We start from the raw sequence: 24,660 nt of genomic DNA, 5'->3' as shown, positions 1-24,660 counted from the left end.
CACCAGGGGAGTGATTCAGACAGTAACTCAAAATTAAAGGTGAAACATAATGTAGTTCTCAGAAGACCACAGAAATTGTTGATTTTTGCTCTAAAATTGACACATATGCATAAGAAATTTGTGAAAATTATATTTAGGTAAAGACGAAAGAGTGAAACATCATCCCGAGAGGTAAGCTGACAGTATTGCAATCTGTGAGAATATCCGATTGTGGTTGCTGTGCAATATTCTGTTTTGATTACAAATTGGGACATTGTTCCCATTTGATCTTCCAAGCGAGAGTGAATCGCACACAGCATGTTGGGAAATACTACTGCTAGGGTACAATCGTTCATATCACATTTTAACCTCTCCACTACAAAAAAAAAATAAAAATAAAAATAAAAATGAAAGTCTGAAGACCATGTGCAGTATATACTTCAATCACAGATATATTTTTTTCTTGTAATATATCTCTCGTGTCTCCTTATCAGGCCTAAAAACAAAGGAAAAAAAAAAAGACTTGGTGTACTATGATCCCCCAAGTTTCGATGATGATGATGACAGCTGCAGATAAAATCTTCTCTTTACAATTCTAATTCATACCTACTACCTACAACAAAGATTTTTTTTTTTAATAATTCAATCCAAATGCGTCAGGGTGTAACATTCTTTAACAAATAACTTCAATGGCTTCAATAACAACAATGAAAAAAAATTATCAAAAATGACAAGAATTCCATGGTCACATGTTTTTGTTGTTGTTGTTGTTGTTTTTAATTTCCTGTCTAACTGGGACCTACTTGATTTGTCAAGACAGCATCAACAAGGTTGAGAACACAGCCTGCTGCAATCGATGCACAAAGATAGGTATCCTGGAGTGAAAACGTATCAATAGAAGAAAAGAAAACAACAACAAATGATTTGTGTTTCTTGATGAATTCCAATGAACACACATATTTCTACATTGTCTTCTGAAGAATGAATATATCAGCAAGTACGAAAAATAAAAGATACTGATTAAGAATGATAAATGACTGAGAAATTGAAAGCAATGGTGTACTTCAAATACATGAGAATATACGCACAAACATGCATATCCACATTGTACAGTTTTATGGGAGTAGCTACGGTACATAATGTCACAAGAAATTTAGTGGAGAATGACAAGCACTGATAAATGTGTAACTTTCTATAATCATAATCGAGCAATCTAAAACTCAAGACAGTTTTAATATGCAGAGAACTAACAACTACTGGACAGACCTACAGTGTAATAGGTGCTCTGAGCACGAGTTGCTGGCAACATATGCAACCACAGTGGGAGGAAGGAGGAAGAGGAGGAAGAGGAGGAAGAGGAGGAGGAGGAGGAGAAGGAGGAGAAGGAGGAGAAGGAGGAGGAGGAGGAGAAGGAGGAGGAGGAGGAGAAGGAGGAGGAGGAGGAGGAGGAGGAGGAGGAGGAGGAGGAGGAGGAGGAGGAGGAGGAGGAGGAGGAGGAGGAGGAGGAGGAGGAGAAGGAGGAGGAGGAGAAGGAGGAGGAGGAGGAGGAGAAGGAGGAGGAGAAGGAGGAGGAGGAGGAGGAGGAGGAAGAGAAGGAGGAGGAGGAGGAGGAGGAAGAGAAGGAGGAGGAGAAGGAGGAGGAGGAGGAGGAGGAAGAGAAGGAGGAGGAGGAGAAGGAGGAGGAGGAGGAGGAGAAGGAGGAGGAGGAGAAGGAGGAGGAGGAGAACTTACGGGATGGAGGTAAACATCTCTACTGTACTTGGATACGTTGTGTTTGTGCTGTATGTCAATCAGTTCTCTGGCCGTGTGCTTGCTGGTCATTTTCACGTTGTCAATCAGGATATCTCTGTGAGGTGAGAAGGTGCATAGACCAGATGAAACTGTGCATCCACCTTTCATCTCTGGACCAAGACTTCAACTACAGTTGTACTATGCCCTCGACGTATTAAAGCAAGGCCCTATTGCTCCATAAATGTACAACATTCAAGTGTCCACAGCAATTACTGGTTATCAAAGTTGATACCAAAATAGAATTTGTATCAACACCAAGAAAGGCAGGCAAGAATCTGAAAATCATTGGTACAATGTAAGTGCAGATTTCCTGATACCAAGGAGATGCCAGGAGATTTGACAGACACACTTGTCTGTCGGATAAGATAAACAATCATTCTCATAATGCACTTATGACAGGGCATATTTTGACCGCTAACTAATTTGAATACAATACATTTCAACCCTTTTTGCGAGATCAGCTCCCTTGTAATAAATGTATAATTTATAATATTTTTCTCTCTTCAGAGAGGATCTTTCATTGGTATGATCTTGAACATGCCAATATCTTGGTCAGCTACATGTTTAAAGGATACCTCCGGATGATTTTCAGATTTTTACATTTGAACAACTATAAATTAGTTATACTGAGGACAGAGTTTCAGAATTTGTGATAATTGGGATGAAGAATAAGAATATTTTCAAAATTTAGAACAAATTGCAATGAACAAGGATGATGACATGGCAGAGTCACCATATGAATGCATGAGTTGGGGCTCATGGAAGCAGAACAAAAGGAGAAGGCATGCATGGATTATACACAGGTGAGCTCGGAAGCAAGCGGCATTGTAATGAAATTACACTGCTACATTTCTGAGATATGTGAACCTCCTATGTCATCATCCTTGTTCACTGTAATTTGTGTAAGGTTTTTCAAAGTTTTGTTTCTCTGCTCAAGAACCACAATAAATTCCACAAATCTATACATGGAGTTGTCGATTTAAGTACTACATGATGTGAAATTCTGAAAATCATCTGGAATGTCCCTTTAAGTATGTGCCGATGCAAGTCAAATGTATGGGAATCAGTGCCCTATTCCTATGCATTTGTATTCTCGCAACTGAAGGCCTTTCAAATTCTCTTCAGAACATAACTTGCATGTCATCAGTCACATACTGTACAAGCTCATGTTGGGTATTTCAGGATACGATAGTTCATTACCAAGATTGATATCCTTATTCATTTATTCCTTCACTTCAGTTTGCACAAATATGTCCTGCTGTGACGTGAATGAGCTCACACAAATCTGTTGCCACATGGAATATTGAATCAATAAAATCAGAGTGAATATCAAAATGTCTACTTACAAGTGACATGTCCCAAGTTCCTCATCTGTCACTTTTCTCGACTGTGGGGGAAATAGAGGAGTGGAAAACATTTGAAATAAAAGCAATGAAGCAATATTTCTTTCCTACTGCATTCTTGCTTTTTACCAGCACGGTCTTTGTGATTAATAGTCTGCTTATTCTACAAATTCGGTCATCACAGCTACAAAAGCAAATCTAACAGCTGCGATGTGTTTTCCAAGGAGAGAGCACTGGCTACAGTGAAGAATATCAATGGTGTAGCTGCAATAATAAGCAATGAAACTGACATTTCCAGCTTTGCAGACTTCATGATGTTGTATAATCAGCCCCTCAGTGGCTTCATGGGATGGAACTTATTTCAACGGCTTATGAACGAGACACTGTGATAAGGTCCCTCCTAGTGGGCATCTGTGTATTAGGCAATAAACTTTGACGGTTATTGTTTGCTTAGCTTAGATTAGACCACTGAGCAAAGGGTCCAGGGCCAAGATACCTGGACCCCTAGCTTACCTTGAGCCTATGGCACCTGGTCACAAGACCGTGCTCCTGGTGCTTGGCATAGATCCTGGATATCCTCTCAGGACGCTCTGGATGGTTGCTGTATTGGAGAGGCAGCCCAAATCAAATAGAACTCTGAATCCCATCCACAGCTTCTTACAATCATGAAATCCCCATAATGACTCGTTGGTAATGGTGACAGCAAAACTGGACTGAAATCACATTTCTAACATACATTTAAATCTAGGTGTTCTATCCTTATGTCCACAAAAGTATAGGTAGGATATAACACTGGTACATATGAAAACATACATGCAATAAAAAAAAGATAATTTTTGTTACATCAGAACCATTAAAAGATCACACCTTTTACACACATTACTTTACCTCATTATCTATGATCATCTTGTAGTCCACATATCGTCGGCCTCATGCCAAAAGGGCCCTAACAGTGTACAAAGTCTATGGTGTTAAGGCCCTTTTGGCATGAGGCCGACGATATGTACATCTGTAACATACTGTGCATGCATTAAAAATTTCCCTACAGAACAGTTGCCAACAATGAGCAAAGAGCTTGATTTCTGTTAACTGATGATACATAGTATTAACACAATAAAACAAGGGGGTCCAACATGATGCTCATGGAAGAGAGGGATAAGGAAAGAGAAGGAAAGAGAAGAGAGATAGATGGGTGGTAGAAACCTCCCGATAATAGTCTTTTTGGATCAACTCGCCATGCATACGTACGTACAAACATTTTTGCAGTGCGCGTAGCGTAGCGTAGCGCGCGAGCAACACAATCCATCCATGCCATGCCAGCTCAATCGACAAAATGGCTGCTTCCAGTAGTGACCATGGTGAAATGGCTGACAACTATTCCCGTTTTCACCTTTTAAATGTGGCAGAATTGTTCAAATTCAACAAAGGAAATGACAGCAGAAACTCACAAAAGCAGATCAGGTACAGACTTTTTTGCGTTTCGCAATTTTTGTAAGGAAATAAAGGCTGATTTTGATGATGATCCAGACATCAAAGCCCTTAGGCCTAGTCCTGTATATTTGTAAATACATACAAGGTGCCACTGCACATCATTAAGGCAATTCAAAATTTACCATTTCAATGTAAAACACAAACAAACACAACTCCATGTTGCCTCACAGTAGTCCATCACAAAAAGGCCGGTGGCCTGAGCAGACGGGTCACCATGCCAGAATATGGGCAGCTATGAACCATTATCTTGAGTAATATCATGCTATGGCTAGAAACAGGGCAATCTCCTCAAGTTGGCATTTTCAATCTATGATAACAAATTGTCACTCCATCATAACCCCATACTACTGGGTTTTTAAGAGCATGTGAATAACTTATAATTGACTAATCATTTGACCATTCATTTTACCTGATCATATCTGGCTTTGAACATGAAATTCATAAAAATAACTTCCAAATATTTACAACAAATTTGTATATTGCCCCATACATACGCAAATATTTTTAATCAGGACACTTACAACGCTTTGTGCAGCTTCATCTGCTCGTCATACACCAGGCCAGTTCTATATATGAGAAATTAAACAAGACCATGTGCTGTTACCACGGCGTGAGCCAATGTTGCAAGTACAAGGAATGATAAGTACTCCATTGCTGATGTATGCCATTTAGGACTGCTCTTTGACATGGCACACAAAGTACTCTCATAAATACGAATGAATGGATAACTGGGAGTATAATGGTATATTGAATAAGGTTCTTAACTCTCTAAATACTGATACAGGTTCAAATCATGTCCTCGTGTAAATTCTGTTGATTTCAGCCACTGCTGTAAAAGTGGTAATTTCCAGCCGAGTATGATTGCGCTAAGCTGGGTAAGATGAACTTAGTGTACATAAAGTGGAGTTTTGCAAGTCACAAATTTGTGGTTTACAGCATTATTTTTCAAAATCTGCCCAGATGAGAAAGTAACACATGTCAAAACCCTCTGCTGACATTTACACACCCAAAAATGCATTAGAGATAAGATTGATTTTTGACAAAATAAATGAATTTAAACACGTCATCACTTTATTTTCTAGAAAGAGAGTAGTACCTCTTCTGAGGTTTTATTTTCCTTTTCAATTTCTGTGTGTGTGTGTGTGTGTGTGTGTGTCTACAAGTGTTAAGCTAGAATTCAAATAAATATCATATGACAATGTGGTCTTTACCACATCTTTATTTTCCTGTTGTATCCAGCTAATATCTAAAGCTATGCCAGCACTGCCCTCTACATCTAATTCTCAAAGAGAGAGAGGGAATTTGCCCGGTACCTGTGAGGGGGTCTGGAGAGTGCGAGCTCCTTCTGAAGCCTGTCCCCTACTGCCCTCACTTCTGCTGTGGGGTCTGCAGCCCCGTTGCCTTCCCCACCCTGGGGAGGCTGGTCGCCGGGCGTGGTGCTGCTAACAGCTTCATTCTGGATCGGCTTCTTGCTTTCCAAGGGTTTAACTGTCAGGACAGAGAATTTATATCACATGCTACATCTTGGCTTATACATTCTGTCTTTCAATGTGTTCACCATTAATGTAAGTTGCTGTGTCTGTTTGTTTGTTTTTGTGATTACATGTTCTTTCTAGAATAGGTTCTTGCTCTTCTCATCTTGTTTCCTGTGGGATAAAGCATTGCATCATGCTATATTTCAATTCTGGATTTGGTTTTTCCTACTTTCCGTTTCACCAGAAATGGTCAGGAAACAACATGTCATTTTCAAAGTTTCAAGTTTGAATTAAGTCTCCCATGGATGTATGACTCAAACTTTACCTATGATGATATAAGCACAACAGCAGAGCAAAATCTTGAATAGTTGCAAACATTACAAATTACTTTCATAAACATACGCAAATACACACAACATACAATTTTTTTTTTAAGGTTATCTCTGCAATACAACAGATCTGAATAGTGAAGGGGAAGGGGAAAGCAGGCATGTAAACTCCATGAACATATCTCTTCATGCATGCGCTCTAGCTACTAGACCATTGACAGAACTCACTGATCTGTTGTGTATTTTGCACATATTTTGACAAGATAGCACAAACTCATATAATTTTGCTTTAACAGGCAAACACTTCACATTGACAGATATTTTCCAAACTCTGCTTTACCTTGGCACTGAAAGCAGTTCCAATACGGCTGGAGAGCCTTGATTACATTCAGTATGGTCTCACTGGCACTATGACACACACAAAGAGAAAGTAAGAAAGAGGGAAAGAAGACTCGTTAATGTATCTTTGCAGTATTCATGTAATGCTGTTCCAAAACACTTTTGATTTAAAACAAGGGGTGACGATGACCAGTTTGATCACAGAAACCCCTTAGCATAGCACACACTGTCCAAAGTCCCTGCAGGCCTATTAAATACTAGGGTTAAGACTGTTTGAATTCATCTCAGCAAGTGCCAGTGACTACCACACAGTTGCATACTATTTTGAATACCAAGCCAGACAGGTTTACTCAAGATGCTTCCAACTCCAAAAGTGTATGATAGTACTTTTTCTTCAGATAGCTCAAAAATTATTGCAACCTCGGAAAATACATGTAATGACTCTCCTAGACTAGTGCCTTGATAAAAGTTTACTTGTTAATGGGCATTGGCATTAAACTTTACAAATAAAACAAAACAAAACATAAAATGAAAAATAGGCAGGGATATAAGGTGCAGTACAGGAAGCCTTCAACATCCTAATATTCATCCTACTCCTATAGTATCACCATCATCATCACCAGCTATTTATTTTCACATTTTAGCTGTGGTCTGAATGGCATACAACTGGCCATGATGCTAATGCATATACAATGTATGCAGGGCTCGACACTAACTCTTTTTGTGTTGCCCCCCCCCCCCAAAAAAAAAAAAAAATATATATATACATATATACATATATGTAGTGGTCTGAAATAAAAACAAAAGTAACATTCCATTTTGAATCTTAGTTGTCCAATCGGGCTGCCAAAAGATAACTTTGGTGGCCCACCTCTAACTTTCAGTAGCTCTGGGCCACCAGGCCACCCGGCCACTGCCAATGTCGAGACCTGATACAACGTATGTACAGTGTATATGTATGAGTCCTACAAAACTCTGCACGTAACTTTGTGTCAAATACAGGTGATCAATCAATTTTTTGTATGTTCTATTTTAGTTTCTAAGTTCTTATTCTTTGCAAAGCTTCTTTGGTGATGCTAAATTGTACCAGATGGGTAGTTTTGTGAGATTCAGATGCAACCTACAAAGTTACATAACTCTGCAAAGTCCAAACAAGGGGACTGTAAAGGCAGGGCAACTCAGCTGCTATGTCACATACAGCTCAGTATATGAACTACACAGGCTGTGCTTGCCTACAGTGAAAGTTGAAAAACACATTTTATAACATTTGACAAAATTATTAAACAATGAACGAGCATGTGTCATATTTCAGGAGGCAGATCATCATAAGCATTTCAGAAATCATATTTTTTCCATTATCACCCCAAAATGACAAAAGAAGACAGAAATTACAAACTAAAGAAGAATTGATTGTCATATGCGAGGAAAGAGGAGGGAGAGTTCTCTGGGTAACTCTTGCATGCTCTCACCTGTCACAGACACCCTTTAGTGGGGGCAACGCTGGGCATTCATCCCCCAGCAGGGCCTCCACACACCAGGCCATAGACTCCCCTAGGGAGTCGAGGCAGTAGCCACCCTCCTGGCTCAGCACCACACGCCCCTCGGCTAGACTCATCAGCTCGCGGGTCAGGTGGGCGAAGCAGGCCGGACTGACCGCCATCTCACCCTGTGCAGTCACCAGTAATTGAAAGATGACTTGTAATCAAATATCACACTACAGTGTATGCAAATGACAACCAGAGATCAACCTAACAAATTCTGCATGAACCTTTACATTTACTCTGCATCTAAACTGTAAACTACTCTTGCTAAAAGGTTGAAAAATGAAAGTACAGAGAAATTCTTAAAGACTCTAATACAATGTGATTTAAAAAGTATAAACTTACAGCTGATAATGTTATTGTTACAACATGAAGACCAACTTCTATTGGACAGGCATTCTTTGAAAGGAGAAATCATTACACTTTCAATTTGTATGATACATCACTCTAAAACTTGGTGGGTAAAATACATTTCATAGTTTTCCTCTCTTCTAGGACTTTTCTGCACCTCCAATACGAATACATCCTGGTCTGTAACTTACTTATTCACCAGGCCAACAGCAAATATGTTGTTTAGAACAAAAGGATGTAGGAATACATGGCCAGTTGCAGAATTTTTTGGATGTGACACACAGAAATTCACAAAGCACACCAAAATGTAACCTTGCCTGCAGTTTTACTGTTAGCAAAGAAACTACGAACATCAGCTACATACATTGACATTTCTCTCAACACTGACACAAAGTGTAGATAGAATGGGGATGGAGTTGATTACTAATGTAAACATTTGACAGAATCTGGAACATTGAACATTTTGGGGCTTGTACAGGATCACAACATCCCATCTTGATTGCTTAGCTTTTCATTAATCTGTGCTGTGATATGTGCCACATCTACACATTAATCAAATATCACAAAAACATGGGATTATTTGAATGTGTATATGTTATTACATAGAAAATATATAACCAAATAACCTGTATGATTTAAGACAAAAAAGAAAGACAGTCTTCATCATACCTTGGGATCATTGATGGCACAATCAAAGCCAGCACTGACCAGAATGAGCTGAGGGTTGAACTGTAAAGGGCAAAGTAACAGAAGCATCACATATCACCTAGTGTACATGTACTTTCAAACACTAGTCGAACGAGGTATTCGTGACTGACCCATTTTGTCCTGCGTTGTAAGACTGCCTACATTCTTGCATCAAAACCAAGGAGGTTGTAAGCCAGCTTTTAGGAAGGTACTTTTAGGTTACATGCATCTCCATAGGCAGCAGTATCTAAAATCAGGGAGGCTCTTATATTTTCTAAGGATGTAATGAAATTGTTAAGTTTTTCGGCAGCCTCCTGAAAGATCAGGGAGACTTGGAAACTTTAGTGTTATTTTTTTTCCCTTAAAGGGATGGTACAGTATTGGTGGAGCTGAGAATTGGGCTTTTAACTTTTTGCAAGATACCAAGAAAACACTTGTGAAATGGTACAGAGCATACCATTTTAAGAGGAATTCAAAGTTTATTCGATGAAAATCGGGTGTGGAATGACTGAAACACCCCAAAACAAAGTAAAACAAAGCGATCGTAATAAAGTGTGGGTCCCACACTTTACTGGAATCACTCTGTTTTGGATATCTCAGCCATTTCAAAACCAATTTTCATCAAATAAACATTGAATTTCTCATGGAATTACATGCTCTTTCATATTTCAGAAGAGGTTTCTCATCATCTCATCAAAAAATGTTAGAAACCTGAAATTTGGTCTCAACCAAAACTATACCATCCCTTTAATTTTTGTTTAATTCACAGTTCTTTTTCATAGCATGCGAGTGGTAATCTGAGAGCAAAACTGTTTTTCATCTGTCTACACTCTCACAAATTACGGACAACTTTAACAAGTATCCACATGCACACTTACAATTTCTGGAATACAAAAAGATGTTTGCCAAACTACCGATGCAAAGTTTAAATATGCACCACAACAAGTTACTGGTACTTTTTTCTCTCCTTGCTATGAACCATCTTGATTTCACAGATATCAATATTAACATACTTCTTCTGTTATAGGGAAATATTGATAGAACAGGGATAAGGACATGACAATGACAATTTACAACTTTACCCGGGATAGAAACACTGTGTAGAGATCGAAATGACTGAATAGAGCCCCCCCCCCTTTTTTTATAAATTAAACATGATCATGAAAAATTAAAAATTATCAAAGTGAAATATTTGAATGACACATTTTTCATACTAGAAAATCTCAAACATCCATTGTTCTGTTGCTCTGCTTCACAGTCTGATTTCCAAAATATCTCTGAGTTCCTCAATGCATGTTTGGAGATATCTATCAACCAACAAATAGGTAAATACATAGAATTTGACCAAGATATTTGGACCATGCAGTCCCAAAACTGAATACTGTAAAGCAAGAAATTTTTCATGGTTTGACATTTTAAGGGACCACAATCGACAGTCTTTTTCACTAGATGAAAACTTCAAAACTTGCCACTGGCATTCAGTGCACATAGTGTATACAAGAACTTCAGCGTGCATTTCAATTTCTGGTTTTACAGTGGCTTGTGTCAAGGCAGTGACACCAGTGCTACGACAGCTTGACGACCCTCCCCAAGAAGTTGTCATGATACAAAAGAGTTTCATTCAAAGGTAATATTGTATATACACTGTATGTGAGAGAAGCAAAGTGAGGGCAGATTTCTCACCTCATGAGCAAGCGGCAACAGCAGGTTATGGAAGACAGCCAGAAACTCGGCATCACCCATCCCCGTCTGTGTGGGAAGAAAAAGTATGAGGTATTAAGGACTAATTAAAGCTTTCAGCAACTTGCAAATATTCATTTCTACACTACAGGCTTTCAGGCTTTGAAGACTGTAACCAGACATTGAGTCCTATGGCCCTACTAACACTGATGCTCATCATAAGGACACTTCACTTGAGCAAAAAACAAACAAACAAACAAACAAATAATAAATCTAAAACTAGAAATGTCGCTTTGGCGACTGGTATGCCTCCGCCATAATGCATGATTTTCCCAATAGGTCTAGATAGTACATGTGGACAATGTGTGATTACATTTTCACAAAATTGGCAAAATATTGAAATGACAAGTTTGTCACAAATGTGTTGAATGTTCACCTTCCTTGACCTAGGTTTAATTGGATGAATAGGAGAGCATGTATCTAGGGATTTAAGGACTTTAACTTGACTTTGACCCATTCATACATTTAGGCATTGAGTAATTTTCAAGGTACAGGTGTGGAGAAAAAGTGCAATTTCTGAATTGAATGGTAAATTGTTACCATTTTCATCTGGCCCTTGACCCTAAAATTCATAAGATAATTACTTTCAGGTAGAACATGCATAATATGTACTAAGTTTCAAGGTAACTTGAGCCACTTCCGAGATATGGAGGAAAAAGTTAATTCAGCACTTTCACTTGATCTTTGACCTTTAGACCTTTGAGGCAAAAAGAGAAAAAAAAAAACTTTCCAGAGAATTTCTATTAGGTTACACACGCATACACCAAGTGTAAAAAAATAACCCTGCTGGCATTGCATAAATATGAGGGTAATAGTACAATTTTGAAGTCTTGCACTTGACCTTTGACCCCTGACCTTTGACCCCATGAACCCTACATTCTCTAGATAATCACTTCCAGTCAGTACATGTATATACTATGTTCCATGAAGATACCTTGAACAATTTTCCAAGGTGCGGAGAAAACAAAAGAAGTTTTAATATTTTTACTTTACCTTTTGACCTTTGACCTTTGACCTCATGACTCAAACTTTCACCAGAGAATCTTAATTGGGTAATACATGTATACACTAAGTTTCAAGAAAATCTCTTCAGGCATTCAATAGATATGGTGGAAACAGTGAAATTTTAAGTATTTGACCCTGACCTTTTGACCTTTGACCTTTGACCTCATGACCCAAACTTTCACCAGAGAATCTCAATTGGGTAATACATGTATACACTAAGTTTCAAGTAAATATCTTCAGGCATTCACTAGATATGGTGGAAATAGTGAAATTTTATATATTTGACCTTGACCTTTTGACCTTTGACCTTGAGCATGTGCACTCAAAAGTTGATAGGCACAACTTCACCCCCTAATACACATACATGCCAAGTTTCATTAGGATACCTCAACAGGTTTCGATAGTTACCTTGTCCACAAAATTCATTACGGACGGACGGAAGGACGGACGGACGGACGGACGGACGGACGGACGGAAGGACGGACGGACGGACAACCCGAAAACATAATGCCTCCGGCACCACTTCGTGGCGGAGGCATAAAAATAACATCAGTAGAAATCCATCCATCAAATCTTCACACATGGGTACACACAAAATAAATCTGAACTATATGAAACTATCACTGAAAGTGATTAACACCCCTGCTCCAGCAGCTCGGACTTCAATGAAAAAGAATTGAACTAGGGTTTGATAAAAGGTTCTGTTTGTGTGTGTGAATGTGTGTGTGTGTGTTACAGGATGAAGATTTTCACTATAATAAAACAAAGAATGTGTTCTGACTATTAAAATACACAAAAAAGTAAGCTTGTCAAAATGGGAAATGTAAAGTTCATCAAAACAGATATATGCAATTGACAATGATTCTTCTGTGCTGGCACATTCTCAGTCTTTCAGCAACAATGATATCATAATGCTTTCAAACACAGACACAATATGTCAACAATCCAGAATAGTATAGATGATATTCAATCTAACAGGCAGAACATGCCAAACATCATCATACATGTAATAGCAATCAATATTTTACAGCATGAACATATTTTTCAATGTCTTAGTAAGTACAGACACAATATGTCAATTGCAATAAATGGTAAATTCTGTGATATGGTATTCACAAGCACAGAATCAATATGTTAAAAAAACATAAATAATGTCAATATCAAATGTTGAGAGTAAATTGACTAAAGACTTTCACATGTATGTGACCCAATGATAAAGGGCACCTTTGACAGCACAGATAACACAAAGAGTGGTCTTTGCAGGTACAGTTTGTGGGTGGTTTCCACTGGCATGTTCGTTGAATAATCCGCTGAGGATGAGATAATTTGTTTCCTAAAGACACCTGCGGGCTGCAGGAGTATTTTCAGAATGTGACTTCAATGGGTTAACATACACACATAAATGCTCTAAAGGGAAAACAAAAACAAAAAAAAAGTTGGTTTTTCTGGACAGGTGGCTGCTAAAGCAGGTTTGATTGTTCATAGAATAGAGCTAACCTTGTTCCAGGGAACATTGACGTTGTACCCCTTGCCAGCTCCTAGGCCGATGTGATCATAGTTGGACTCTTCCAGGTGTGGCCAGAAGTCCATGTTCTCATAGCGATGCATGGAGAAATAGACCACGCTGGGAAATCAGGATGAAACATGCTCACATGAGTTGGAATACACTGTTAGCAGCTATCAATGGTTAATCCATCTGGATGGTACAATTGCATACACAGCTTGGAACACAATTTTTTTTCAATTTTTAAGTGTAGCAAATAATGTCCAGCACATCTGAAGAAATTCAGAAAAAGCACAATGAAGGTACATTAATAGACAAAACTTTTGCACTACAGGTATTGATTCTTCCCACTAGGCATTTTAGCGCATTTTACTCATTTACAATCTAACGAATGAAGAGTGTTTCTGAAACATACTGTATATTAGATTAAGATCTGTCAAAAATATTAATTTTTTTTTTTCTAGGCCAGTTTGGTGAAGCATGCAATTCATCAAAAGTTTTTGAAGTGACAAATATTCCACATAAACAATATCAGGGGTATGACACACAGTCAGACATGGTAACTTTTCCTACATTAATGTCAGCAATGCTTGCATCAGGGTAAACAGAAGACTCATTGATGTCTCTTAACAGATGAACAAGTGCAACCACTGACTCATGTGAACAACAGTGCATGTTTTTCTCGAGCTGGTGTTACAGCAGATTAAAAATTGTCTCCCTCACCTGGGGTCGTCTTCAAAGAAGTACTGGGTTCCCTGGCCATGGTGTACATCCCAGTCAACAATCAGAACCCTGGAAAAAAAGAAAGAATAATGATATGTCACTCACACCGTAAAATATTATCAATTATTACCTATACGAGCTGGTTTTGCCAGGCAAAAGCAGTTGGTATTTTGCAGGGTCGTGGAGGTCAGCAGGCGACATTAGAGTATATCACGAGCATCTGGGTCTCGCCAATCACTTAACACGTAAACATTCCAGGCGACCACAAAGCGAAGACATTCAAGGACGTCGCTGTGTGTCGGTTACACGCACAGCAGAAGAACGCTGATAAATCAACTCATACAAGGTTGACCACTTCCAGCAGCACTACACGTCAAACAATGACTTGTCCATTTGTGCTCAATAACTGCATAGTGACAATCAGTTATTACAACTCTCCAAATTGAAACAGAAGCAAAAATAAAGTGTAAAAACATTCAGATGTTTGAAGTTCGCCTGTTACAACTACATATGTGACCTTGCACCTCAAAACAAACAAAAAGTCGCCAGACATGAATTTTTAGTTAAGATTCTATTCTGAAAGAGCAGACTTTAAGCTTTAAAATGATGTATAACTAAAATCAAATGGACTCTTCTAACCTATCTAAATATTGGAAAGAAAGCACAAACTCAGGAAAAGTGTGAACTGAGAAAAGAGGCTCTGAAGTACAGTGTCTATTCAAGCGCTTAATCTTTACCAAACCGTGCTGGCTGCGCGATGAATGGGACAAAAAAAAACAGCTAGTAGTAAACAACCAGAGTAACAACAATGAAGGGATTATTAGATTAAGCTGAAATTAAGCATGCCTCAATAACACATTCTGTCCATAATTAATGCCAACTTTCAAAGCAGAAGCACTATCCTTTCAAAAGTTATTAGAGTTGAAAGTGAAGAGTGTGGACTAGAAAGGTTTTTCAGAAATGAAAAAAGGATTATAAAGACGCACCTAATCACACTATTCTACCAAAAATGTTCGATATAAACTGCTAAAAACACACTTTCCTGCCCGTTTTATGATACCAAATATTAGCATAATGTAAAAGAAGACCCGCTCTTTCAGAAAATATGAAAAAGTCAAGTTCGGCTAGGTTGACCCATTTCATTTATTTTCAGTCCTCACGCAAAATCAGTGTGTGCGACTTTATGTTTGTTTTGAGGTGCACGGTCACATATATCTTGGAAGTTGGAGTTGAATGATATGCATTGATGAACAATTTTTCAATTATTTGACATGTTGGTGATGATCTAAAGGTAGTCAAATGTGGTTTGATCTATATATCATAGTGTATAGCCGTAATTACATATTTTCTTAATTTACCTAGGGGATAGGCAATGATTATGATATTGACTGGCCTTGAGGGAGATACCAGATAAATACTGCCCGCACTGAAAGAATATTGCCCTCGTCTTCGACTCGGGAAATATTCTTTCAGTTTGGGCAATATTTTCTGGTATCTCCCTCGAGGCCAGTCAATATTATATAAATGTCACCCTAATGGCAATTTGAGCAAACAGGCACTCTGTGATATCTATTCATATATATTTTTTTAATGGTGAAACATTTTTTTTTTTCATATGACACAAACTACCGGTACTACATATTTGTCCTTGTCATCATTACCTCCGCCAAGGGGGGAGGTTAATGGTTATGTTTTCGTAACCGTTTGTTTGCTCGTTAGTAAGTTAGTTTGTCCGTGTGCAAAATAACTCAAAAAGTAGTTCACAGATTTTGATGAAACTAGCAGGAAAGGTTGAGAATGACACAAGTAACAAACAATTAACTTTTGGTAGTGATCCGAGAATTTTGGGGGAATTTATGAAGGATTTTTGATATTTTGGCAGGTGGGGTCAATGAACTTGGAAGTTTAGGCTGCACGTATTTGAGGTTTTCAAACGTGCACTAAAGTGCGTGCTCTAGTTTCTGCTAGAGCAAGGCGCGCTGTGCAGATGAGGGTTTATGATGTAACAAAGGCTTCTACATATTGGGAAATCGGGCAACTTTCAGCACACAATGCTATAAGGACGTATGGGTGGAAATCACTGAAATCACTGATATCTCTATGGAAGAACAAGATCAATGGTGGAAATGAGCTGCATGCTTGGTGGAGTTCTGCGCTCTCAGAGTGCTTCTCTAGTTATCACTTCCGTTATCAGTTCCTTAACAGTTTTACTGCTATCCCTGCTGGGCAGGAAAAGTCACTGAAGATGACACTCAATGTTCTATCAGTTAGTTTTGAAAATTGCAGTAAAATCAAATGTATAGAATAGAAGAAGTTTCATCTACACAAGTCAGACATAAAAGAAGAATTTTAAATATACAATAAAAGAAGTCATATCATCATCTCACAACTCACCCCCTGAATTCTAAAGTTTGATAATTTTTTTTTACATTTCTTATTCTAATAAAACTGTTCTCAAGTCTATCTGTTTTCTCTTTCTATGAATAAATGACTCGAACATATCGGATGGCATTTAATTTTAAAGCCTGCACGGCAAAACAAAATGAAAAGAAAAAGAAAAACTGGCTGGGCTCACCTATCAACTCCCCACTTTGTTCTGGCTTGCTTTGCTGCAAGGGACACACTGTTCAGGATTGAGTACCCGTTTGCACGGTCACGTTGTGCGTGATGGCCAGATACTCTGCAAAATTCATTGTACAGAAGAAACAAATAAACACAAAAACATCTTATGGAATAGTCTAGAGATTGTGTTCTAATGGTTAACCAAATATCTTGCTTGTACACATAATTGGCAAGTGACTGTGCTCAAAGATGCTACTGAAGTATTAAAAAAAGAACAAAAAAAAAAAAAAACATATCGTAGTTATCACATCCTCTGTCTACTTATACATTATGTACAACGTGGACTTTGTATTTCACAATAAAAGCAGAGTTCGGTTCATCGCATTTGTCACAATCAAAGGGGTTCTTGATCAGCTTTGATAGTTCAGCTGGTTCCAACAAAGGTTATCATAACCAAAAGGGTTTTTTTTTGTTGTTGGACTGAACAACAACAAAATACGAGAATAATTGCAAGATTTACTCGAGACTATACTAACCCAATGGGGTGTCAATTGAAAATTTATGTTATCAAACCAAGAAACTGAAACTGAAAGTAAGATCTTATCCCAAGACTGTGTTTGTATTATCCTCTCATGAGGAATTATGATATGAATTTTTCATTTATAATAAGAAATAATCTAAAAAAAAATCAGAGTTTATTCTGGACTATCCTACCACATAATTGACAGAGCAAAGGAAAAAGACAAGACAAGACATGAGAATAAATGTGAAGTGTAATGGGCAGTCATATCAATTACAGTATTGCACTTGGTACCACTATTTGCACTGGTTTTCATAACATATGAGGTTTCCTTTACCTGACAACTGCACATCCATTTCTGAGCTGTGAGTAAATAAAGCAATGGAGTAAATGAATCATTAAATTGTCCGTTAGCACGGATCTCAAAGTATGACAGCATGGAGATCATAGTATTGTCTGTCATATTTGAAGGAAATGATTTGACTTTTTTTAAACAGCTCAGTGCAATTACAGAAAATGGTATTGCTGTAGTAAGATTTCTACATGGATCTGCAAAAGAAAACAGTAAAATACTATACTCAGAATACCAACCATGAGCATAAGGTTGACCTTTCCCCTGTGCAGCCACTGTTAACATAATACAGTGACATGAGGACTTCAAGAGATCATGTGACTCCTCGGTACAGAGATGGATTTGTAAGCTTGTTGCATTTAAAAAATTTTCTGGTTAAGAACACAAGTTTATTTCGAAAATGTGTTCTAGAAATGTCACATAAATTTCACAAGCAATTCAAAGGTAATGACCATATACATTTAATCTATTTTTGTCATAATTGAGTTCTACATTGTAGTTTCTACTGCATGCATAACAAAATTAAACCTGCAGAAATTACCCAGGCTGTACAGACCAGTTTGGGCACTGTTGTTTATGTTGATGTCTATATTTTTAATTGGGGGGGGGGGATGGGGGCTTCAGAGTGTCTAAGGGCCCGGTCACACTGCCCCAAAGTCACGTAAACGCATGAATCACGTAAGAAATTTGAGCCTTACGCAATAAATGCGCGATTTGCGCATTTCATGAGTTTGTCTGACGTGAAACCTTTGTAGTTGTCCGCCAATGTGCGCCGGATCGGCGCTTTAAGCAATTCCATGGAGGCTCAGTCACACTGCCCAAATGTCGCGTAAACCCATGAATCACGTAAGAAATTTGGTTTTGCGTGCTTGTCCATCGAGAATTTGACCTTTTTCGCTGATTTACACAATGAAAATCACTGATGAATTGCGCAAGAACTATACGGAAAGATCACGCAAAATATGGGTTTGATGTGCACCCCTCGGCCAGGAATTGGCCTGACGGGATAATATGATAACATGGCCGTTTTAATATAGCGCCAATCATACGTGAGTTGTTAGTGATACACCAGTGATTCATCAGTACAGTATTCATCGCATAATCGGGCATCTGATAATCGGGAACCTCGCTTAAATGACATATGCTTCCCAGAAACATTTCCAATGCACGTTATTTTCACTGGATAATCGGGCGGGGACCTCTGATAAACGGGACAATTTTTCTTCAAGCGATCTTTGATTTTGTTGATATTTAACACAAAAAAATCTACCAAAATACCACAACAATATTTCAAAGATTCCCTATCAGTTGTCGTTTACATCAAACTTACAAAGCAAGCTTCGGACTGGTGTGTTTTGACCTCCGTCCATCCAGTACACGTACATTTCAGCTCGCTGCCCGCCTTCGCTTTTCTGTACATGATGGCGAGCCAGATCGCTACAACACATGTACAGTGCAGTGATCGCAGCAAGTAAACAATCAAGCCGTGATGCTTGAATGATTGAAGGACTTTTCATTGACGTTCCCACATCAGTTCTGGGTAATCATTTCCCATGGTTGTGGATATGTATTTATACAGAACGCCCTACGTGTCCAAGAATTCTACGAATGTTTAAGAAAGTGCTAGCGTTTAATCCAAATATTTTGTGTTCGAAGAGAGGCGACAGAAGAAGAACCCGGTTGCGATTACTCTACATCATTGCGAGAATGCAGGGACAGCTAGAGGGTCGATCGCGCCGAGGGGTAGCGTGGTTGTGTATTCATGTACATGTACAGTACGTCAGTATGCATGTGTGTGTGTGTGTGTGTGTGTGTGTGTGTGTGCACTACATAATGTACATGTCGTATGCCGTTAGTGTATGGTGAGTGCTCATCGCGAAATCGGGCACCCCGCTTAAAGGGGCCGTGTTTGCTACTCCCAACCTGTCCCGATTATGCGATGAATACTGTATTTCATAAGTATTACACGCGCTTATTTATTTTTTTTCAGTGATTTTCAGTGATACGTAGATGTTATAAGTGCGAAACATACGTCATATATGTCTGCTAATCGTCAGTGGAAAGTCGTCGGTGAACGCGATAGCGGCAACATTTTTGCAAACGATCACTGATATTCCAAGCATATTTCACGCATTGTTCGCTGAAGAACTACACAAACTAGGCAAAAATTACGTAAAACAGCGCAATACTGCGTATACTTTTAGGCAAAGCCGAGTTTTGAGCTGCTCAAAACTTGGAATCGCATAAAGCGCCGATCTGGCGCACATCGGCGGACAACTATGAAAGTTCCACGTCAGACAAACTCATGAAATGCGCAAACCTTGCATGTATCAGGTAAGGCTCAAATTTTTTAACGTGGTTCATGCGTCTATGCGACTTTCGGGCCTTAGCCAGTGGCTCAAAACTCGGCTTCGCGTAAAACTTTACACAGCATTGCGCTGTTTTACGTAATCTTTGCGTAGTTTGCGTCGTTCTGACGCGGGCTGATGCATGAAATATGCGTGAAATATCAGTGATCGTTCGCGATAATGTTGCCGCTATCGCGTTCATGCATAAATAATGCGCGATTCATACGCAGTTCAAGAGTTATAATGCGCAGATTATGCATGGTTTACCGTGGACCTCAGTCGTCGCGCACAACCACGTATTCGCCCTATTTGGGGCCTTTGCGTGCCTATGCGCTGAAAGTGCGTGGTTTGCAGTGATTTTTGCGTGATCTTTCCGTAGTTCGTGGGCAATTCATCTGTGATTTTCGTCGCATAAATCAGCGAAAATTCTCGATGGACAAGCACACACAACCAAATTTCTTGCGTGATTCATGCGTTTACGCGACTTTTGGGCAGTGTGACCGAGCCCTAACAATAGTTATGCATTGAGATACAGTAGCAATGCAACTGACTGAATCATCTTTTCTTCTCATTTTGGAAGCTTCCCAGTTATGGCTGACATTAGCTACAGTGTTTTAAAATCCAGCTGGTCTATCTATTATTGCCCCAGACAACTGAGTGCATACCAAAGCAGGCTCAAGCTAATAAATTTTGGATTCCAAATGGTCAACAGCCAAACACATTTTCTTTTTTCAACTTTTACAAGGATCAAGATGTGTTTTGTGTAAAATCTCGATGTGTTGTGTGTAAAGTGTATAAGACAAGGGCTTGTGCAAAGAAAAGCAACAATGCAATTTGTATATACATACTTCTCCTTTCACAACTTTCTCTGTAAGATTCAAGAGTCCTCCAGCGACCAAACGGATCACTTCAAAACTTTCCTATGAAAGAAATAATGGGAGCACAAAACAAATTATTTACATTTCTGGCTCTTAGCACATGCACTGAAACGACCTTCAGAACTCCTAAAATGTTGCTGTTCCTGATACTACTCAATAAGCCAGTTCCGAATTTCATAACGCATGTGCACATGAGTACAAATAACCTCTCTTTATTCTCAGTTGGTTGGGCATTTCACTCGTTTTCAAGTGACAATAAAATGCATAAACTTATCTGACATACATGTAATGATTTATGGAATTGATTAGTCATGTTCAAACAAAGGATGAACTTGTTTAGACCTGGTGACCAGAATGGTCCATCACTTAGCACTTGGGAAAGCATTCCTTTCATTATTTTGCACTGAATGTAATAACAATCTTTTTCCATTGATATTGCCAAATACCACTATTGCTGTCAGGTGTTTGTGCTGGCAAGAACTATTCATAAGGACTAGTTGAACAATCATTACATCCTACATGCTTATCTCAGTGAATTAAAAAAAAAAAGCAACAACAACTGATTTGCCCTGTTGGTACACATGACCTGTTTTCTGCTGAATGTGCAAATTCCAAATTCCTTTCAGATGCCATGCAGCCAATCTATGTGTTTGAATATGGAAGAGTGTAACTTGTCTGTGATTCTTGAACATACAGTTCTGCAAACCTTAACATTGTATCTCACTCATAAGTCAAACAAAAAATTTAGATGTTGACTTAGTTTTCAAAATATCAAAGCATAACCAGTTTATGATACTGCAAGTTAGATTTCAGATCTCTAAGGGTCACCATCTGCAAACACCACTAGCATTCTGCAAACACTATTGACATTGTACACAAACAAGTTGCTAATAAGAAACTTTGCTATGCAAACACAAAGACAAGCAAACCAGCAAAAACTTAATATGTGAATGTACAATGTAAATGTATCTTCCTGTATACATTGTACCTGCACAGTATCTCAGGCAATCAGATTTGCACAGAAAGCATAAAACAATACACCTCATACATTATTCTATTTTCTTACACGTTTTTAACCAGTTTTTTTCCCCCAACTGATAAAATCAAAACCCATCAAATTCATCCCATGCCTAACAAAAAATAAAAAATAAAACAAACAAAAAAAATGAAAAAAAAAATTGGCAAATCAGGCCGTCTCTAAATATAACAGGTTAGTCAGCAGCTTCAAATGTACATTATGTATCTTGCCCTTCACTGTCAGCATGGCTGATTGTTTTAAATCACAATAACCCTTTGCCACAAAGGAATAATTGTGGAATGCAGATCTCCCTTGACACAGACACATGAAGACCACTGAAGCAGGGCATTTGGTATATAGACTTCCCCTTTCATACAATGTACCCTGGAATGCAAACATTTCATCTGCTTGTGTCACGTTTAACTCACATTGCACAAAAACACAGAATCGTAGCTCTCTGCAAGTGTCTGGAGTTCATCTGCTGGAAGGGAACTGATTGTCTTCAGTGTTTGCAGATACTCCTCGCTGAAATCACATGGTAAGTGGGGGAAAAAACAAAAACAAAAGAGATATGTGAGTGCGATACACTGTGAACATATTTTGACTTTGCCTGAGTGAGATCTGACAAAATAAAGCATGTGACAGCCACCCAGATCAGACCAGTCTTTAAGGACCAGGTACAATGTACATTATTATACAAATAATGCATATAGGTGAGAATGCATCAGTGAAGATGCAGTGCACTCTATTGACCCTATTCTAACTGGGTTATTTGAGAGCAGGTTTTTACTGGGGGGGGGGGGGTCAATTTGACCCCCCTTCAGATCTCGGCCGCCGATCGCGCGATCGCCGCAAAATTTTGCCTGAACATAGAGTCGAATGTCAACTACAAGATTACATGGTCATACAAAAGAAACATCTTGACTTTCTATTTTTAGTAAATTAATTATGCAAATTTACGCATGAAATCATATTTTCACCTATAATTCCATTAAAAAGACTGAATGATTGCTAAATTTTTGTGTAAGAGTTCCTCAAGACACATTGAACAATTTTCTTGTAAAAAAACAGCACAATCAAAATCAGTTTCTTTTGTTTTTTATTGTTATGTTAATTTCTTAAGTATTTCCTTGTTTTTTGACTTTTTGTTTTCCATTGTTTTTTTGCCAAAATTTGTTGCAGGCACTTTTTCAAGCTTATCTACGTTAAAATTGATTAATTTCAATGGTTAAAAGTTGAAATAATCTAATTTATATCAATTTGAACAAAAGAAAAACATATTTGCATTGGATTTGCACACGATTTCATGAATTTGAGCCATTTTCGGGTTGACATGCATATGCAAAACATTACTTAACTTCAGAACGGTGTACCCGGACATCGCAAATTAGGTCTCAAAATATGCGAGAGACTTTAAAGAAAAAAGTCAAGAAACGACGCGGCAAAATCTTTGCGTGTTGCGGAATAGCAGCGTGAAATGTCCAGGGGGGTCAAATTGACCCCCCCCCCCCCGCCAGTTAGAATAGGGTTAAAGGTACAATGTATATTCAGTGTGGTGTAACAGGCACAACATATTGTGAATACCTCAGAGTCCACTGCATCTCCACTATTATAACAAACTTAATCATGTGCATTATTCGGTCTATAAAATGGGTCTTGGACCCCGTTTACAGTGCGAGGCTCAGCCGAGCCCAGCCCCGCTTCAGTGTAAACGCGCAAAAGGCCAAATGCGAGGCCAAAATTGGCCTCGCATTTGGCCTCGCTCTGGAGGTGGTCTCGGCCGCAGCCAAGCCGCAGCCGAGCCCGGCCTTTTCTCAGTGTAAACGCAAACTGGGCCAAATGCGCGGCCAATTTTAGTCTGGCTTCCAAACCCTCTGCCCGTATCTTTCGTTATTCAGGATATTAACCCCCTCAACGTCGAAAACTAGTGTAGTTTAAGGTGGTTTTGTCCGGCGAAGGATTTTTTCCTTCGGCAAAGGCCTTTGCCCGTACGGCGACTTTGTCGCCACGGAATTCAGTTGGCAAAGGGTCTGAAAACCAGACAATACCAAATTGCGCTTGTTTACAAGCAGAGCGCCACTACGACAAAATATTGAAAGGTTTGAATCAAAAGCACAGCTGAGCCCGGCATTGTAAATGGACAAAATTGCGGGGCTCGGCCTCGCAATTGAGGCTGGGCTTGGCCCAGCCCCGCACTCCCCGGCCCCATGACCCCGCTTACAGTGAGTGAAAAGGCCGGGCTCGGCTGCGGCTGAGCCTGGCCTTCATTCCAGTGTAAACGCGCAAAAGGCCAAATGCGGGGCCAAAATTGGCCGCACATTTGGCCACGCTCTGGAGGTGGTCTCCGCCGCGGCCCAGCCCGGCCTTTTCTCAGTGTAAACGTAAACTGGGCCAAATGCGGTATCAAATTTAGTCTGGCTTCCAGACCCTCTGCCCGTACCATTTCGCTATTCAGGATATTAACCCCCTTAACGTCGAAAACTAGTATAGTTTAAGGTGTTTTTGTCCTGCAAAGGATTCTTCCTTTGGCAAAGGCCTTTGCCGAACGGCGACTTTGTCGCCACGGAATCCAGTTGGCAAAGGGTCTGGAAACCAGACTTTACCAAATTGTGTTTGTTTACAAGCAGATTGCCACTACAACAAACTATTGAAAGGTTTGAATTAAAGGCCCGGGCCAAGCCCGG

At 39.1% G+C, this 24,660-nt stretch overlaps 1 protein-coding gene across 1 annotated transcript in view; it reads right to left on the bottom strand.

Moving 5' to 3' along the window:
* Positions 1-24,660, bottom strand: part of LOC140244965 (histone deacetylase 6-like) — an 89,222-nt gene that overhangs the window by 46,082 nt on the left and 18,480 nt on the right. The window contains exons 8-23 of the mRNA XM_072324576.1: positions 22,405-22,501; positions 20,929-21,000; positions 17,718-17,743; positions 16,874-16,978; positions 14,299-14,367; positions 13,569-13,695; positions 11,010-11,075; positions 9,309-9,368; positions 8,217-8,413; positions 6,749-6,816; positions 5,918-6,092; positions 5,126-5,170; positions 3,627-3,714; positions 3,117-3,157; positions 1,711-1,825; positions 783-854 (exon numbers count right to left, since the gene is read on the bottom strand). Of these exons, the coding sequence (XP_072180677.1) occupies positions 783-854; positions 1,711-1,825; positions 3,117-3,157; positions 3,627-3,714; positions 5,126-5,170; positions 5,918-6,092; positions 6,749-6,816; positions 8,217-8,413; positions 9,309-9,368; positions 11,010-11,075; positions 13,569-13,695; positions 14,299-14,367; positions 16,874-16,978; positions 17,718-17,743; positions 20,929-21,000; positions 22,405-22,501 (1,423 nt within the window). The remainder of the gene's footprint in view (positions 1-782; positions 855-1,710; positions 1,826-3,116; positions 3,158-3,626; positions 3,715-5,125; positions 5,171-5,917; positions 6,093-6,748; positions 6,817-8,216; positions 8,414-9,308; positions 9,369-11,009; positions 11,076-13,568; positions 13,696-14,298; positions 14,368-16,873; positions 16,979-17,717; positions 17,744-20,928; positions 21,001-22,404; positions 22,502-24,660) is intronic.

The sequence above is a fragment of the Diadema setosum genome, chromosome 2 (genome assembly GCF_964275005.1).
Source record: "Diadema setosum chromosome 2, eeDiaSeto1, whole genome shotgun sequence".
NCBI lineage: Eukaryota > Metazoa > Echinodermata > Echinoidea > Diadematoida > Diadematidae > Diadema > Diadema setosum.
This window is presented reverse-complemented; position numbering and strand designations above follow the sequence as displayed.